This window comes from Psittacula echo, assembly GCF_963264785.1.
Source record: "Psittacula echo genome assembly, chromosome: 2".
NCBI lineage: Eukaryota > Metazoa > Chordata > Aves > Psittaciformes > Psittacidae > Psittacula > Psittacula echo.
The window spans coordinates 105,618,952-105,637,713 of NC_137737.1; the positions used below are offsets into that span (position 1 = coordinate 105,618,952).

The following is an 18,762-nucleotide window of genomic DNA, read 5'->3' on the forward strand; positions in this document are numbered from 1 at the left end:
TTACAGTTCACAGATACTGTATTTGAAATGATTACTGCAACTGTATGATACACAAAAGACAAAAATTTGGATGGTAAAATATGCATAAGCAAGAGGTTTGTTACTCATTCTTCCCATTTTTTTTTTCCCTCCTTGGAAAAGGATGATTGCCTGTAAGTGTCAGACTTTCTGCTGACCGCAGCGACAGGACTAAAGCAAGTTTCCATACAGACATTCTTTCCCAATTGGGTATCCTGTGGCGATACTGCAAGTCATGCCAACATTCCCACGTTGCCCTATGATACATTTGCTTCTGTAGTGTAGGTGATTTGTGTTTTTTTCTAGAGTCTTCCTGTAATTTATGTATTTTATTTTCATAGGGCAATGGTAGTATTTTTTCTTCAATATGAAAGTATGTTACTTAAGTAAGACAACAAATAACCCATCTGCTCTCTTTCCAAAACCCCTGTGGTGGCTGACTCACATGTGCTATCTCTGTACCCAGGTTTTTTAGATACATGCACTCTGTTAAATGTGCAAGTCAAGCAAAGTTCCAGTGCTTCCATTTCTTCCACTGAAATGTTGGCAGTTTTGGAACTACTTTCGGGGGAAAAAAGTTACAAAATCCGCTTATTTTTAAGTTTTCTGGGAAGCTCAAAAGCTAAATTGAGACTGTGATTGTTCAGTTCCATTCAGAGCTCAAGTGCTTACAAGTGAGAAAAAGCTTTCTGATAAATAAATACATCTGTCAGATCTCTGACATGTTGCTTTAGTCTCATAAATTAAACAAGTAGTTGCAGAGATTTAATTATCTATTTTGAATACATTAGTGAGTACTTGGAAAACAGATCAAATTAAATATTTTTAAAGATTTCCTGGAAAATTCTGTAAAAGTGGAATAGAATACTGAGAATTTGTTTGTACCACTGGTTCCAGAACATTTAAATACAGAACTAAACCCAAAACCAGCACTTTTGAGTGTAGTTATTTATATGTATAATTTCTATAAAGTATTTTAAAAAGAATCCTTTTTAAAAGAGCCTTTTAAATCTTTCACTTGCATTTATGTATGTGCAGGCTTGCCTGTTCTTTGGTCTACTGTAACTTTTAGTAATTTTTCATATTCTTGTTGGTATGACAGACTTTTTATGCTTTTCCATATATCCATGGTATACAGCAGTTTTAATCTTTGAAAGATCTGTTTCTGTTCCTTGCATGATTTTGTTACTCAGATTTCAGAATTTATAACCATGTTATACAGACTACTTAATTTCAATGTGTATGCAAGTCTGCTGCTAATCAGTTTAAAGTGTTTCTCATAGTTAATTTCTCTTCTCAACTAACTTTGTGAGAATTTCTTCTTTATTTCTTCTACAAAAATGAGCTGTCTTGAATTCGGCAAATAATAGTAATTTTGGTAGGAATGGCATCCTTACCAGGTCAGTAATGTTTCTGTGGTTAACAGACTTACTAGGTGGTTGGGGTTTTTTCTGTGCATAGCCCAATTTTAGGAATATTAAAATTTCTATGCGATGTTTTTTCTCTGGCTATTATCTGAAGTTCTTTCATATTCAAACCTTTAAGATTTTTTTTCTTTTCCTACCATTTCAGGTCCACATTTCAATTTAGAGAAATATATTAAAATAGTATTTCACATTACCTTTACAGCATTACTGTGCAACTCATGAAACATTTGATAGAGTACCCAAACAACATAACAGATGTCAAAAACTAAGCTTCAGTTTTACTTGAGAGTAATGCCACCATTCATTTATTGACTCATTTTCTTTTCATTGGCAGAATCTGAAGAAGATTCAAGAAATGGACAAAGAGGCAAGTGATGAATCCAGCACAGATCTTGATGACTTAAAAAATGCTGACTGGGTAAGACAAAAATTGAATTTTTAGCATCATTACTAGTTGTTTATATTTCTTTGTAATGCTTACTTACGTTTGTTTGGTTTATATTAAAATTAGTGTCTAGGCTTTTTTTTTGCATATGAATTAAAAATAACTCATGACAAGTTAGAACCAAATGAAGTCTCAACATTCCTTCGCAGACAGTTGAAACAATACCAGTATCCAGGCATTACATTTTTTTCTTTAGACTGTTTTCATGGAGAAGCTTTTGCAATTTAAAAAGACTGGACTGGACATTTAGACAGGTATCATGCTGACTTCCCTTCAGAGGGGCAGCCAGGCAGTAGGCAGACCCACCAGCTGAATTTCTCCAATGATGAAAGAAACACGTTACATAGAAATACTTAACAGTAGCTTGGTTTATTTTCTAGTTCCTATTCTTGCCAGTTCACAGAGGCATATTATGAGGTCCTCAAAAATACTTGATTTCAATCTCTCAGTCTATCCAGTTTTTAATCTTCTCCAGCCATTCTCACCGCCCAGAAAGAGAGAGGGAGGTGTTAGTGTGTGGTGGTCTTACAGGCAGAGCAAAAGGAAGTTGAGTACTGAGAGGTTACTGGTAGACCTCAGGATTTGGAGTCTTTCTTTCTATAGAAGAAAAACTGCTGGGAAATTTTGCAAGAACGTTCTGGGCCTAAGGGAGACAAAGTTTTGGATTCAGTCACTGTTTTAACTGGCATAGTATTAGCTGCAAGTCTAGAACCTTTCCCGGTGTCCTTGCAGTATACTTGAAATGGTAATAGAAATGGTATAGTATGAGAACTTCAAATCCTTTTTCTGTATTATTTTAGAGATTAACATCACTTGAAGTGATGTTCACTTGCAGTCCTGCTGAGTTGCAACAAAGTTTTATTACATTCATGAGGGTTAAAAATAGGCTTCTGTAAAATAAAATAGGTTTTGTTTGAAGTGTTAAAAAGAAAATAGTACAGCTCTATATATTTGATGCTGTCCAAAGCGGAAATGACAACTTTGGTTTAATCTAGGACGATATCTAAGTGTAAGATATCAAATAAAATTTCTCTCTCTTTTCTCTTCAGGCTCGTTTTTGGGTACAAGTGATGCGAGATTTACGGAATGGTGTTAAACTTAAGAAAGTTCAAGAGCGTCAGTACAACCCGCTTCCAATAGAATATCAGCTCACACCCTATGAAATGCTGATGGATGATATTAGATCCAAACGGTATACCTTAAGGAAGGTCATGGTAAGTCAAGATTATCACTAGAATTTGTCAAATCTAAAATGTTTTCTTCCTTTATTCTTCTTTTCTTCTCTTTTTTTTTCGGAACCTGAATTGACTATTTCATGTAGATGTTCATTTCATGTATGTTACTAAACGTTCATGGTTTTTATATGGCATCTTAAATCTGTGTAGTACATTGAGGGGGAAAAACATGGAGCCAGCAGGCATTTAAAATTCTGGAAGACATACAAATGTATCATATGCTTGAACAAATGACTTGTGTTGCGTTTAAGATAACCTTAGGAGTCATATCAAAAGTCCTGTCATGCATTCCATTGAGAGGTCGTTTTAGGCCTTTTTTACTGTGGAGAACATTCATCTCAAGTTACAACGTAATTTTTTTCATTTCAGAATGTAAAGTGCTACCATGTTGTTCATAAGTGATACTGTGGTGGGAAAGAAAAACCTACAGCGGTTGAAAACTTGTATTGCCTACTACTTCTATTACAGCATTTGAAAACATATGTTACCATGATCTGTTATGAATTTAAAAAGAATATTCTATGTAAAAAATTATAAATCTTCCATTTGTAGAAATAGAGCTTAATTATTTTCAGCATATCCTATTGCTGATTTCAAGTTAAGACAATATGCCAAAGCAAGCTGGAGAGCATTGAGGTATCCTCCTTTGAGATACTCATAAATGTGCAAGTAAGATTGTCTTGAGGCACTTTTTTTATCAGAATCCATTTGATATTTGCCGGTGTTTCCCTGTTCTTTCTTTCCTTTTGGTTCATACTGTGTTCAACATGAAGATCTTCTTCCTTATAAGCTAGCAACTGATCTAAAGGGCTCCCTATCCTTAGTAGGACATTTTAAACCGCTTTGTCAGAGGCATGTATTTGGTCAATGTCAATATTTATACGTTGCACTTACTTATCTTTGTGGGTTATTTAGCTACAGTGAAAGTATTGTCTTAGAATATTCAGTGTTCAAATGTATTTGCTTTCCTGACAAAACCTCACACAACCTTTGTTAGTGAGAAAGCTGTGAATCCACCAGAAGAATTCAGATATGGGGATGGGAGATGAGAGAGACAGAAAGCATGTAGTTTGTTCTCTCGGAGATCATTAGGAAAAAGAATAAAGGAGGAAAAAATTGGAGCAACCGCATGGGGAGCAAATAAATGAGTTCTGTTACAAATGTAAATGGCTTTTGTGTGTGAGCTGAAAGAACTTTCCTAATCAAGATCTGGATTTAGACTATCAGATTGTATTTATTTTCTGCAGCAGATGTTGCTTAGATGTTAAATCAATAGGGTAAAATACATACCCAGGTAATCATGTTATGTCTTTCTGCCAACAATTCAGAAAACTGTGCTAAGTGATCCTACTACCCACTGCAAAAAAGGAACAGTCCCCTTAGGACTTTGATTACTGTATGCAGTCAGGATAGTAGTTTTATTTGAATGGGAACCCCTGGGTCATCTAATTTTGCCTTTGTCAGACTAGACTTTAATTCATCTTCTGCTGAGCAAGCTCCTGCCCCTTCAGAAGAGATTTTCTTCATTATATGGTAGGTCTTGGAGGCACAGCTGCTCCTCTGCTCATCCAGAGTCTTTTGCTGTGTGCAAAATCCCTGCAAGAATCTATTTTTGCCCTGCTGTCTTGTCTACTAGGTAAATTGTCCAAAGTGACCCCTGGACATAAACATGAATTGGAATTACAATCGGCTGCAGGTACAAAACCTGTAGGGCTGCCTGTGATGCAATTGCTGACTTCATCTGACAACTTGCTAGCAACACCGAGTTAGAAAAATAACTTCTTTCTCATTAGAAATCCTAAATTCAGTAATGTAGATTCTGCTGCAGGGTCTGCCTGCAGAATGTGCAAAGCATGCACAATAATAACAGTGCAGCTGAATACGACATGTGGAGCTTGAAGGATTCACATAGAATTACAAGTTCAGCTAGATCGCGTAAATACAGCATCTTTTAGCTGACTGTCATGGATCAAGGCTAATTATAGGTACTCCTATCAGAGAAAACTGTTGTGGTTCTTGAGAAGAGGAGAAAAGGACAAATAATCCTAAATCAGAATTTGAATGCAGCCTGGGAAAGATGGATTATGTTTCTTTCTATCAGTCAAAATGGATTTTGGCTAAATTCTTATTAAAAGCTATATTTGCTTTAAATTTATAGGAAGTATTTTAAACTCAGTAGCTTGTGAAAATGCATATGCTTCTAATGATAATGAGGTTAAGTAAATTTCTTACATAAATAAGATGCAACATGAAGTCTTTACTGTCTTTTTTATTAGCATAATGCTGTATTTAATCTCAATACTTTGAGTAGAAACTAGGAAAGGAACAGATGTTCCTATTAGGTGGATTATTCAGGAACTGTTTTGGTGTTTTAGACTGTCAGAAGTGTTAACAGGTGATAATAACTGGACCTGTCCTCACCTGCTTTCTGTCATAGTGCAAATGTCAAATTCTGGGCTTTTCGTAAATACTGGTTTTGTTAGTTTCAGTGACATTGGCATTTCTATTGCAGCACATACGCAAGTAATTTCAAATTTGTCATCTCTCTATCCTGATGCAAGAATCTTGTTTCCATGATGGTTGTGGGAACAAGATAACTTTCATTCTGGCATTTTATAATCTTTAAATGACAGCCTACAGGGATTTTAATAGTGTTTTTCCCCTATGGAGCACTCACTCCCAAAAAGTTAAAAATTGTGAACATTGGTAGAATCAACCCTTAGAAATGGGGAAATTTTAGAATTAAGTTACTCTTACAGGCTTATTTTTTCTTTATTATGCACATGTGTTAAGCCACAGCTTTAAATTCCACATTGACTCACAATTGGCTCTCTTTCCTGCCCACCTCCCCTACTCCAACTTGTGCACCATTCACTGTAGTTCTTGAGTTGGGTTTATTGAACAGTAACTGATAACTCTTATGTTACTTATTCAGTGCATGGCTGTAAGGTATCTTATATGTAGTATCCAAACTCAGCATTATGCTGCATGACAGTTAAATTCTTCATAGGTAATCGTGCTCCGCTTCATGTTTGAGGTCTTCACAAATGCCTGTGGTACAGTGGTATTAGCTTGGCCATGTTGCAAAAGGGGAATTTAGGCATACAGGTTGATGCTATTATTATCAAAACTATCCAGTAATTTGAATGTCTAATCTGAAAACCCACTGGCATGGATTTTTGGGCGTTTTTAACCACAAGTTATTTATTTACAGTATTTAGCATCTTACAGTACTTATATGAAATACAATAGCAGCTGTGCATGGACAGTATTTTCATAAGTGAGATTTGAGACATTTCAAGCTGGACGTAGAGAATGTGAGGAAAAGACTTTGACCAGTTTGTCCAGCTGGGCATTATAGAGCCTGTCATTCTCTTATGCACAGGTCTGACTTAGTTTTACTGAGTGGTATTCAGCTGCCTTAAGCAGGACTCTCCTTTTTCATTTTCTGCCTTTGTCATATGTTTCTGTAGTTCAGGAGTCATCTTCAGTAGAGCAGTGAGCTTTACAGTTCCTAATCATGCTTTCGGGGTATTCAAAGGAGTGACTCTGTGTAAGTACTACGGTTATCAGGTGGGATCATAAACTTGTACCTACAGTAGATGTGCAGGAGCAGCTGTGTGAATACAGCGGCTTATGATGCGAAGTACCACAGCACTTCGTTCTTGGACATTGCTATTTAAGCTTGCTTTGTGGTGTCATGTACACACTACATAACAACTATGTTAACAAGAGCACTATACTGTCTGCATAATGAAAGGTGGCAAATATATCTCCTTATAATACTTCAATTCACAACAGAACTTTACCATAAGCTGTTCTGGAAATGATGTCGCATGTTCAAATGGCTGTTTAGATCTCAAAATTTCTGGTTGATTTTTATAATCAGTTATTAATCATCTTATAATCATTGGTTATGCTCCCCCACACTGCCAGCTTTAATGCATTTACAGTGTTTTGAGGTATTTATTTAAATACTGGTTTGCAGTTGGTGTCAATCTGGAATGTGACCAAAAAAAAAATACTTGTTGGTTGTTTTTTCCCTGCATGTATCATGGCTGCATCTGTGCAGTATATCTCTGATTTAGATTTTAATCAAGAGCCGTTAATTTTAATTAAAATAAAAGATGCCTGTGAAATTGCTCATTAGAAAGAGAGTTAGTTTGAGTAAATAAATAGAACTAGTGTGAATATAGAGGATAAAAGCTTCCCCTTGTGTCTTTCATATCAGTATCTTGTTTGGGTGCTGAGTGTAAGAAGGCTCTTTTTACACTGAAGCACCAGGTTCTGCCACTGGTGCTCCTGCTTTTGAATTTTGGCTATGAACCATCCACTTGCTTTGCCACAAGCTCCCCATGTATCCTGTAGAAAATCCCTTAATAAAATCTTATATTTCTCCTGTTCCTATCAAATGGGGAATACTGATACCAATTATACCCTGGTGGCATGAAGTCAGGGCATAGAGTGCCCTGAGCTGAAAGGCTCTGAGCCATGTATTATTGATTTCCAGTTGTAATGCAGAGAGTTATTTCCCCAAGGCTGGAATGCAGATTATCAGTTTACAGAATGGCTGATGGTAATAACTCTCAACTTCAGCTATCAACTTTGACGTCTGATGAACGGTGACTCGGGGAAGAGAGACTTCTCATTTCATTAGCAATCCTGCAAAGCATGCTGGCTTCAAAATATTGCTCAGTCTTTAAACGGAAGAAATCAATCACACCACTTAAAATAACATTCTCCTCATCATGTCAAATCAACATTCAGTATAAACCTTTTCAATTTTAATTTTTCTGCACTATTTTTAAGAAGGTGATGCATGTTGCAGAGTTTAGCAGCTTGATAATCTCTTCCAACCTACTTGGAATTCACTCTAAGGAAGCTGTGGGGGTGGGAACAAATAGAATTTGGAGCATGTGTAGGTTAGGATCCTCCAGAAAGAGTTCCTGGGAAAGCAAAGTACCCCCACGCAGGACTCCACATCCGTGCCCTTATTGGGGAAGGGAGGAATTTTTCAGCATGGAAACAGAGCATGTCTGAAGTGAGCTGAGCTTACATGGAAGCTGCATGGCATCAGTGAAGTTCAGTTACGAATCGTATTCAGGTGACCTTATGAGCATTTTTCTGACTGCAGCATTCCTCTGGTTACCAAAAGTGCATGTGATTTGACAAACTAGAGCTGTGTCTTTACATATATTTGCTGGCTACAGAGCTTGTATGAATAGGCTCCCAAAGAAAAATGAGCCAAATGGTTAATTTCTTTTTCAAAAGAAAAAAAATATATATAAAAAGGTGCTGAAATTAGGGGAGACTTGGTCTAAGAAATACAGTGTCATGGGAATTCCTGTCAAATTGGAAGACAGGGCTGATAGCCAGCTACTGTGTGGTAATAGAAGGTACTAGAAGGATGTATGGCATGGGATGCTATCTCATCCCTGACAGTGTGCTTGGGCGCTTCGCTGCAGGAAAACTGAAAATGACAGATGGGTTATTTTTTTTTAAGGAAATCCATGCACTTACTCCCAGCTTACAATTTATAAATTCTTCATATGATAGAAAAAATTCCACTGCATTCTTTTATGTCCTGCACATATAGTGAATTGCTGACTTTGTCCTGTAATGTCTTGTGTCTAAAGGAGGTATAAGAGAAAGAAATGTCTGTCTCTTCGGAGAAAACCAACCAAACAAAAAAACAAAACTCTCCCAGCCCCTCTTCTACAGAAATTTTGTGATTTACAGTGAGGAAAAGTGCCTCCTATGCTTCCAGTGGCCTGCTGTGGCATCCTGGTGGTTTATTTTGTGGACATATTAACAAACTTAGTTTTACACTTGAGTAATCTTTAAAGTGCAGGTGTCGAGGTAGCTGTGAAATCATAGCTTCCCTCTCCTTCTGGGGGATTTACACAAAAGCACCTCTTCGTGGCCATAGCTGCAGAAACATGTGGTAAAGTCGCAGAAACACGTGGTAAAGTCACAAAACCAAGGGGAACATGTTTTTTATCCATTGCTACAAGCAAATTATTAGTGATTGTGTGAGATCTGGCTTTGTTTTCACATCAGTGTTTGGGAGATGGTAAGGAGATCAAGAATACTGGGCCCTTAAAGAGAATCCTTGTTTTCATAGAGGCTGAGCCCAGCATGTTAGAGACTGTTTAACAGTTCAGATAGTTGTTCTTAAAAATGGTTTTGGCAACTTTTCCTGTCAGCAAGATACAGTCTTCATCTGCGTTCTGCCATAGACATGACTGCAGCCTTAACATTTGATTTCATATTTTCAAATCCTAAGTATTGCTGATTAAAGCTGTGGCAGTTGTGGTTATTCTGCAGCTGTCTGCAAAGCTGAAAAGCTGGTAGGTATGTTTTAGCTTGCTTGTGCTTTGCATATGGATTGTTGCTCTGCCTAGGACTGCTGGGGTTTTACGTCTGGTGCAGGTGTCAGAACACTGTAAGCTCTGTCAGGGTTGTTGTGAGTTTTCAATTGATCTTATCATCTGCATGAATGTGAATGCAAAATATGGAAATACATATTTCACTTTTTCCTGTCCAGGTCAACGGTGACATTCCACCTCGATTAAAAAAGAGCGCCCATGAAATAATCCTGGATTTCATCCGATCGCGACCTCCATTAAATCCTGTATGTAATCCCGTGAACTTCATTCCTAACAAAACCATGGCTTTTTAAAGCATGTTTGCATCCAGGGAGTATGTCAAATACTACGTTTTCTGACAAAGGCTTTCAAAAATACTGTCTTCTGTATATAGAACATGTTTTTTTAAAAGAACAGTGTGTAATATCTTGCACCTACCAATTAACAGCTGTTATTACCAGCCCTTTATTCCTGGGAAATAATGATGAATTGGGGAAAAATTTATGTGAGTTTTACAACTGAGTGCATGTAAAACAGTATCACAACATTCCGCATTTTTTTTCCAAAGAAGTGTGACATCTACTTTCAAGGAAGCACTGTTTTATGTAAATATAATTATCTTTATATCCTGAGGCCTCAGCAAGAAAACTGAAACCAACTCCACCACGGCCACGCAGCCTTCATGAAAGGATACTGGAGGAAATCAAGGCAGAGAGGAAGTTACGGCCAGTCTCACCTGATGAGATAAGGCGTAGCAGGCTGGGTAAGCACACTGCTAGTTTTTACCTGCAGCATCCACAGAAAACTTCCCACATAAGAAGCAGCAATATTAGTGATGTCTGTGCAGGTGTCACAGAATATAAACTTGTTCTCATCCCTTCAGAGAAAGAAAGAACCTACAGGCTTTGCTAGGGCTATGCAATCTTTGTGCTAAGTTATATTTAAAAATAAGATACTGCATGGTTCAGCTTGATTCCCTTTAAGTTTTAAATATATGTATTAAACAAATTTAATGGCATTGTGTTGCTTTTTGCACTAGACAGTGTTATATTTGTTCAGAATGGAATGGGTATTGCTTCTCCACTGTGTAATGTTCCTTACATATCTGCAAGTAATGTTTCATGTCTGGTTTTAATTAATTCTATTCTCTTTGTTTCCTGTTGTTAGCATCATCAATTTCCTTATTTTAATTCAAAATCTGCTTTTATTTTGTTTGCTGAATCTATTGCTTTTATTCTGAATCCAAATCTTTGCTTCGTTTTCTAAGTTATGGAACATGGAACATATCTTTTCAGTGGGCGGATAATTCAGACTTGCGCTGCAAAGCTTTTCATTTCTGTAATGTATATTCAAGAACCCACTATGAAATTATACAAATACTATGCTTTCCAGTGGTTGCCAATTTGCATAAGTTCAATAGTTCTAATGACAAAAGCATGACAAATACAGTCTTACTTTGTGACTTAGGTTTCTTAGAGGACAGTCTTTATCTGTATCAGAAAAAGTGAGCTAACTAGATTTTTGAAGAGCAGAAGTGGAATTTTTTGTCTGAAAAGCAACAAATCATTCACATATACTCCCTGGTGCTGCTTTTTGCAAAATATTTGTGATTGCCACATGTGCTTAAAGGCACTGGTCCAGATTCAAGTGGTTTGTGACAACCCGTTGTCTCCGCAGAAAAACGATTTCATCAGTCTTGCTTTGTTGCATTGTTTTTTGAAGCGCTAAGTAGAGTTTCATGAATGCTTGAGTGCATTTTTAAAAGCATGATGTTTTGAATCTTGTTTCTGTTTGTATTCAGTTTACGCTTGCTGTATCAATTAATGTTTCTAATAGGTCTAGATATTTTTCCAAATGTAGGAAGCTTGTAAAAATGAGAAACGATTCCTTAATTTTCTTTGAAACATTCATTTCGAGTATTTTAGATGTTCTCTTCTGGGAATTATCATGTCCTCTCAGGGGTAGCAAATTTGATCTAGTAGATTTTTACAATGTCTGAATGATATAAATAAGATCCAATCCTTTTAGTAGACAGTTTCTAAAACCAATGTTAAATTCTTGAGTATTGCAGGTTAGGACTTCCTGGGCTGATTTCAGGGCATGGCCTCCAGGGAGGGATAACTGTCTTCACCAGTTCTTAATTTTTTTGTTAAAGAATTAAATTCTTTAATTTTGCAACAGTGGTTAATTCTCCTTCCGTCCAGTGAATTGTTTGGATTAAATGCCGTTGAAGGTGTAAAAAGGGATGCATGCAAGTTTTATTTCCCAAGTGTTTATTTGCTGCTGGCATGTAGAAGAAAAAAGAGCAAAGGCCTTCAAGATAATTTTTCTTATGTTGAAACATGAGGTTTTGTTTTTTCTCACATTGAAGTGATTGTTATGTCCAAAGTTCCTCTTAGAATAAAATATGTTTGTGCAGAACTGTGAATGGAGTAGAATCATAGAATAGTTAGGGTTGGAAAGGACCTTAAGATCATCTAGTTCCAACCACCCTGCCATGGGCAGGGACACCTCACACTAAACCATGCCACCCAAGGCCTCATCCAGCCTGACCTTGAACACCGCCAGGGATGGAGTACTCACAACCTCCCTGGGCAACCCATTCCAGTGCCTCACCACCCTCACAGTAAAGAATTTCTTCCTTATATCCAATCTAAACTTCCCCTGTTTAAGTTTGAACCCGTTACCTCTTGTCCTGTCACTACAGTCCCTAATGAATAGTCCATCCCCAGCATCCCTATAGGCCCCCTTCAGATACTGGAAGGCTGCTGTGAGGTCTCCACACAGCCTTCTCTTCTCCAGGCTGAACAGCCCCAACTTTCTCAACCTATCTTCATACGGGAAGTGCTCCAGCTCCCTGATCATCCTCGTGGCCCTCCTCTGGACTTGTTCCAACGGTTCCATGTCCTTTTTATGTTGAGGACACCAGAACTGCACACAATACTCCAAGTGAGGTCTCATGAGAGGAGAGTAGAGGGGCAGGATCACCTCCTTGGACCTGATGGTCATGCTGCTCTTGATGCAGCCCAGGATACGGTTGGCTTTCTGGGCTGTGAGTGCACACTGCTGGCTCATGTTCATTTTCTCACTGACCAACACCCCCAAGTCCTTCTCTGCAGGGCTGCTCTGAATCTCTTCTTTGCCCAACCTGTAGCTGTGCCTGGGATTGCTCCAACCCAGGTGTAGGACCTTGCACTTGGCATGGTTAAGCTTCACAAGGTTGGCATCAGCCCACCTCACAAGCGTGTCAAGGTCCCTCTGGATGGCATCCCTTCCCTCCAGCGTATCAACCCAACCGCACAGCTTGGTGTCATCGGCAAACTTGCTGAGGGCGCACTCAATCCCACTGTCCATGTCACCAACAAAGATGTTGAACAAGACCGGTCCCAACACCAGTCCCTGAGGGACACCACTCATTACTGGTCTCCAGCCGGACATTGAGCCATTGACCACAACTCTTTGTGTGCGGCCATCCAGGCAGTTCTTTATCCACTGAGTGGTCCACCCATCAAATTGATGTCTCTCCAATTTAGAGACAAAGATGTCATGTGGGACAGTGTCGAACGCTTTGCACAAATCCAGGTAGATGACGTCAACTGCTCTGCCCCTGTCCATCAGTTCCGTAGCCCCATCATAGAAGGCCACCAAATTGGTCAGGCAGGATTTCCCCTTAGTGAAGCCATGCTGGCTGTCACCAACCACCTCCTTGTTTCTCATGTGCCTTAGCATGCCTTCCAGGAGAATCTGCTCCAAGAGTTTGCCAGGCACAGAGGTGAGACTGACTGGTCTGTAATTCCCTGGGTCATCCATTTTCCCCTTCTTAAAAATGGGGGTTATATTTCCCTTTTTCCAGTCGCCGGGAACTTCACCTGACTGCCATGATTTTTCAAATATGATGGCCAGTGGCTCAGCAACTTCATTCGCCAGCTCCTTCAGGACCCGCGGATGGATTTCGTCAGGTCCCATGGACTTGTGTACGTTTAGGTTTTTAAGATGGTCTCGAACCAGATCCTCTCCTACAGTGGGCCTAGGGTCTTCATTCTCACAGTCCCTGCGTTCGCCTTCCAAGACTTGGGTGGTGCGGTCAGAGCCTTTGCCAGTGAAGACCGAGGCAAAGAAGTCATTAAGAACCTCAGCCTTCTCCAAATCCAGGGTAGCCAGTTCTCCCGATATCTTCTGGAGGGGGCCTACGTTGTCCCTAGTCTGCCTTTTATTTGCTACATACCTATAGAATCCCTTCCTGTTATCCTTAACATCCCTAGCCAAATTCAATTCTAACTGGGCCTCAGCTTTCCTAACCTGGTCCCTAGCTTCCCGGCCAACATCCCTGTATTCTTCCCAGGCTGCCTGTCCCTGCTTCCACCTTCTATAAGCCTCTTTTTCCCTTTGAATTTTCCTGAGCAGCTCCTTATCCATCCAAGGAGGTCTCCTGGCCCTCCTGCTGCACTTCCTTCTAGTTGGGATGCAACACTCCTGAGCTTGGAGCAGGTGATCCTTGAATAACAACCAACAGTCTTGGGCCCCCCTGCCCTCTAGGGCTGTATCCTATGGAACCTTACTAAGCAGGTTCCTGAAGAGGTCAAAGTCTGCTCTCTTGAAGTCCAGGGCAGTGAGCTTGCTGCACTCTCTTCTCACTGTCCTGAGGATCTCTAATTCGATCATCTCGTGATCGCTGCAACCAAGGCTGCCCTGGAGCGTCACATTTCCAACCAGCCCTTCCCTATTGGTGAGCACGAGGTCAAGCATGGCACCTCTCCTTGTCAGCTCCTCTATTACTTGCAGAAGGAAGTTATCTTCCACACAATTGAGGAACCTCCTGGATTGCTTGTGCTGGGCTGTACCTTCACTCTAACAGGTATCAGGGTGGTTGAAGTCCCTCATGAGAACAAGGGCCTGTGAGCGTGAGGCTGTTCCTATCTGCCTATAGAGCACTTCATCCACAGATTCCTCTTGATCAGGCGATCTGTAACAGATCCCCACAGTAATGTCACCCGTAGCTGTTCTCCCTTTAAGCCTGACCCACAAACTCTCTGTCGACTGCACTAGTAATGCTCGTGATATTCAGTATGGTACTAATAGATCTGCCATATCATTTAGATGATCACTGAATGCAGTTTAGAGTTACAGTATGTAAGGTAATGAGGTTTAAGTATTATAAATCTTAACTAGAAACACCATGTAGGACACTTGCACCTTCTGGACAGAAGTATTTGTTGCCCTTAAAAAGAAGAAAACCAAAAGAGCATTAGAGTGAAATATTTGGGAGCATAAGGTACGTTGCACATGTCCCAGAGTTATTCCTTGTTGATCAGTTTATGGCAGACAAGAGCGCAGCTCCACTTGACTTTTGGGGTGAGGGGGCCTGTACTCATGCAGTTCTTCCTCTGTGATATGGGTGGACCTATGGCATGTGTTTCCCAGCAGCCATAGGCTTTGTCCCTCTGCTCTGCGCAGCACATGCATGCATACAGGTAAGATCTTTACCCTGATCTGACACTGAGAAAAGCCACCCTGTGGCTGGCCACTCTGAGCCTAAAACTTCTTTGGAAATAGTAATGTTCTGACAAAGGGAGAGGTTTGAGCGAGAAATTGGAGTGAGCTTTCACACAACCTTGTAAAATCATCATCAGGGTAAGCTATTGAGACAAACACAGACTTGAGGTACATGTCCTTAAGGCGTGAATTTGTGACTCAAGCAAGTTGAGCTAATGGAGCTTGGAGAAAACTTTGTTTCATATGTGTGTTTTATCAGCCTTCAGTTAGGACTCAGCATTAGGTGATAAACACCCTTTTGCTTTAAAATGTATTTGCCTTTATGCTGGGTTTGGACAGAGATTTCAATACTGTTTCTGTAGCCGTTGCCTGTGGCTGATGTTGTCTACTGAATGAACTACAGGAAAAATACCCTGACTCCCAAATTTATCTCTAGGTCAGCCACCTACTGCAGTCATTCCATAGATTTGTTCTCATGAGCAAAACTCCCAGCACAGCCTTTTTTGAACAGCTTTTAATGCAGTGGTATATGTGGCTGAGAGCTCTTTTCATGCCAACTTGCATGTTTATCACCTGTCAGTTAAGACAGATAAGCTGATGTGGGTTTTGATGCATTCTTGTCACTGGGCATGGCCTGCTTAGTATTAGTATTAGTGCACTGAAATTTTGTTTTCAGTTGAGAAATATTTTGAGTGTCTGCTCCTTGAATTACACTGTTTAATGAGAAATATACATAGGCCTTTCCAGAAACAAAGATCCACATGACCACCTTCTTATCTAGAAATAAAAAGCTCAGAGGACCACAAAGAAGGGGATAATATTGCAAATACATTTTAAAGGTTAAGTCCACATAAGATTTTTTAAAAAGAACAAGAATCAGCACAGATCACACTGTGTTTGACCTTTATTTCCATCCTTTTTAAGGAAAGTACTGCTTAAGTACTTTCAAGCTTAGCTTGAGTGTCTCTTTTTATTAGTTTAATTATAATCATTGGAGATTATGCTTAAAAAAATTAGAAACATCTTTTTTTCAGGTCACTGAAACTTGTGTGAAGTGTGGCTTTGTACTTTTGTTTTAGCTCTTTCTTCCCTCTCTTTCACTTTTCCCTCCCCCCTCTCTCTCTTTCATGGCATTTTAATTGAAAAAAATTGATTTTTAAGGTACTTGCCTTGAATTAGAAAAATCTCATTCTACAACTATTTATAATTGCTCTGTTTGCAAGTCTCATTTATGCTGCTGTAGTTTTCAGTCTTTGCGCTTTGCTTCAGGAAAGCAATAGTAAGTGTGACGCATTTTGGGTTTAGGCAACAGAATCCAAAATGTTTCAAGTGGAGTTAATCTCTTGTTTTCATTCCCCCTCTGCTTTTCTAGTAGCTGAATTATTTTCTTTTTGTTGTTTTTGTTTCTTTTTTTTACAGCAATGCGGCCACTTAGCATGTCTTACAGTTTTGACTTGTCAGGTAAAAGGTGCAACAACACCTGACGTGGTTATTGTGCTTATTGTGAAATTTGTTCCATCTGTTTGTTGAGTTCCCATTTAAGAAACTTGAAGGGATTCTTCCAAGATATGGTCAGTGAAAATAAAAATTAAGATAAATTACTTATTGACACCTGCATTTCCCTTGCCACGATAGGATGCATCAGTATAGGAAACATCTATATTTCACCTGAAATAGAGTGCTGGAATATTGTTTAAATAAATCACCAAAATAAGGTGGCCCAAAGCTATTCCAAACAGTGGCACCTTTAAGTCTGATCTAACTTTGTGTCTTTACTCACTTTTTGACTAGACCATCTTCTGCAGTACTTAATTTCTCACAAGGATCCAAAACCAGTTTTAAACTCTTCTACCTTTCCAGATTTAATGAAATGCAGCTATGAATAGTAATCTAAAAAGGAACTGTCAGTTCTGCTGAGTGTCTTTACAGTAAATCCTTTGTGAGTTGTGAAATCAGATGTTCACTCAAAAGAAGCTAAACCTTCCTTTTTTACTGGTTAGCAAAATAAGTTGCTAAGGTTTGCTGGTAATATCTGATACAGAGGGTTCCATAGCTGATCCTTCATCAACTGTCTAAAACCAAATTTTAAGTTTCCTCCTGGTGGACCGTTAGTTAGGATATGCAGTAACTGTATGGACATGTTCTACTTCAGGGAGAGTTTGTGCCTACTAGCCAGAAGTAAATCCATTCTTCCCTCATTGCACGCCAACTTTCCAGGATGCTCAGGCCCAGAGACTCCATCGCTGAGGCTGGAAATAGTCTACATTAGCCTCAAAGGTTTGTCCACTGAGGACAGCTCTTATGCTAGCTCTCACATAATTTCGCCTAGGTGACTCCCGAGAAACCATCTCCAAATAAATCCATGCTCTCATTTTGTGAAGAAGCAGCAGCAGCTGTACCTTCCCGTCTTCCTTCCAGTTCTAGGCAGAAACATCTCATCTGCATCTCCTGCAGTGTTCATCCTCTGTTTCTTCATTCACCTTTAACCTCATGTGGTTATTTTCCCCATAGAAAGGCATAATCTGACTGAAATACTCATATATTGTGAACTAGAAACACCATATAGAAGTTGGGGGGATTTTATTACTGTAATATAAAAATTACAATAGTTTTGTAATATGAGAGCAAAGTTCACAAGTGACTTACCTGTGAACGTGGCTTCATGTTCTGACTGAGCCAAGTAAACAGCTTGCAACTGTCAAGAGCTGAGGAGGGGCTCCTGTGGATCCCTTTCTTCCCCAGGTTCCCCTCAGAGCATGTGATTCCCACTCTTTCTCTGTGCAAGTCCTGCCCATTTATTCACAATATGACCTGCTTAAACTCATGTAACCCAGGAACAGATACTTTTTTTTTTTTTCTGCTCTTTTAGTGATTTAAACCTGCTTACTATCTGATCTGATGGTCAGAGAGCTGGCTGAGAGTAGGTGATGAGCACGGGTGGATGGGAGGAAGAAACAGGCTCTCCCCATCAGAGGCGGTGGCAAGCTGTTAGTCCAGCTCAATCCCTTTTGTGAAATTTTACTCTCAGGGCATATTGTACAGCTACTACAGCTGTAGTGGGATTCAAATTCTGTATGTACTTGGTATCATGTTTTACTCCACTGGGAGCTGAAAGGTCCCCAGGGGTTCAGATAATCATATAAACAAGCAAACTTCAGTTTTCAAAAAGTAGTGCTACTTTCAGATATGTCCAAAGTTCCTTCAGCCTTAAGACTATAAAATGAAATGTGCCAGTGAACAACAAGAGGGAAGTGTTCAGATCTGTCGTTTTATATGTGTCTGTCTGCTTCTTCTTTTGCCTTTTATTTCATTTGTTTAAATCCAAACAGTATTTTGTGAAAGGTCCCTCCATAATCCATAAATCCATTATTATCCATATCCAATCATTACCATTATGTTTTTATTTTTAAAAAGTAGCTTCACTGCAATCTATACTGTCCTTGGATTTGCGCTTTTTGACTGACCATTGAAGAACTCTTCCTGTTTTCTTTATGTATCTTCCAACTGTGATTGGTTTTGGTTTTTCAGGTCATGTGGTTCTCAGCAAGTAGTATCATATGGCATGACTGAGCGATCTGATAAGTTGTCTTTAGAAGTAAATTCAGGGTGATTAAAACATTCCAGTTAGATCTGAGACACCAGATGAGCTGTACAAATGAATTAGATGGGTTGGGATGTCGATAGTAAGCAGATAAGCAGTAGCTTTGAATGTTGTTGCTTTGTGTGCTTTTATTTTTTTCTTTATTTTGGAGGCGGGGAAGCTATGTTGTGCTTTC

General features: G+C 39.2%; 1 protein-coding gene across 1 annotated transcript in view; it reads left to right on the top strand.

Moving 5' to 3' along the window:
- Positions 1–18,762, top strand: part of SPIRE1 (spire type actin nucleation factor 1) — a gene marked incomplete at both ends in the record, with an annotated part of 129,541 nt that overhangs the window by 90,052 nt on the left and 20,727 nt on the right. The window contains 4 exons of the mRNA XM_080611008.1: positions 1,780–1,863; positions 2,940–3,104; positions 9,673–9,759; positions 10,127–10,256. Coding sequence (XP_080467134.1) covers positions 1,780–1,863; positions 2,940–3,104; positions 9,673–9,759; positions 10,127–10,256 — 466 coding nt within the window. The remainder of the gene's footprint in view (positions 1–1,779; positions 1,864–2,939; positions 3,105–9,672; positions 9,760–10,126; positions 10,257–18,762) is intronic.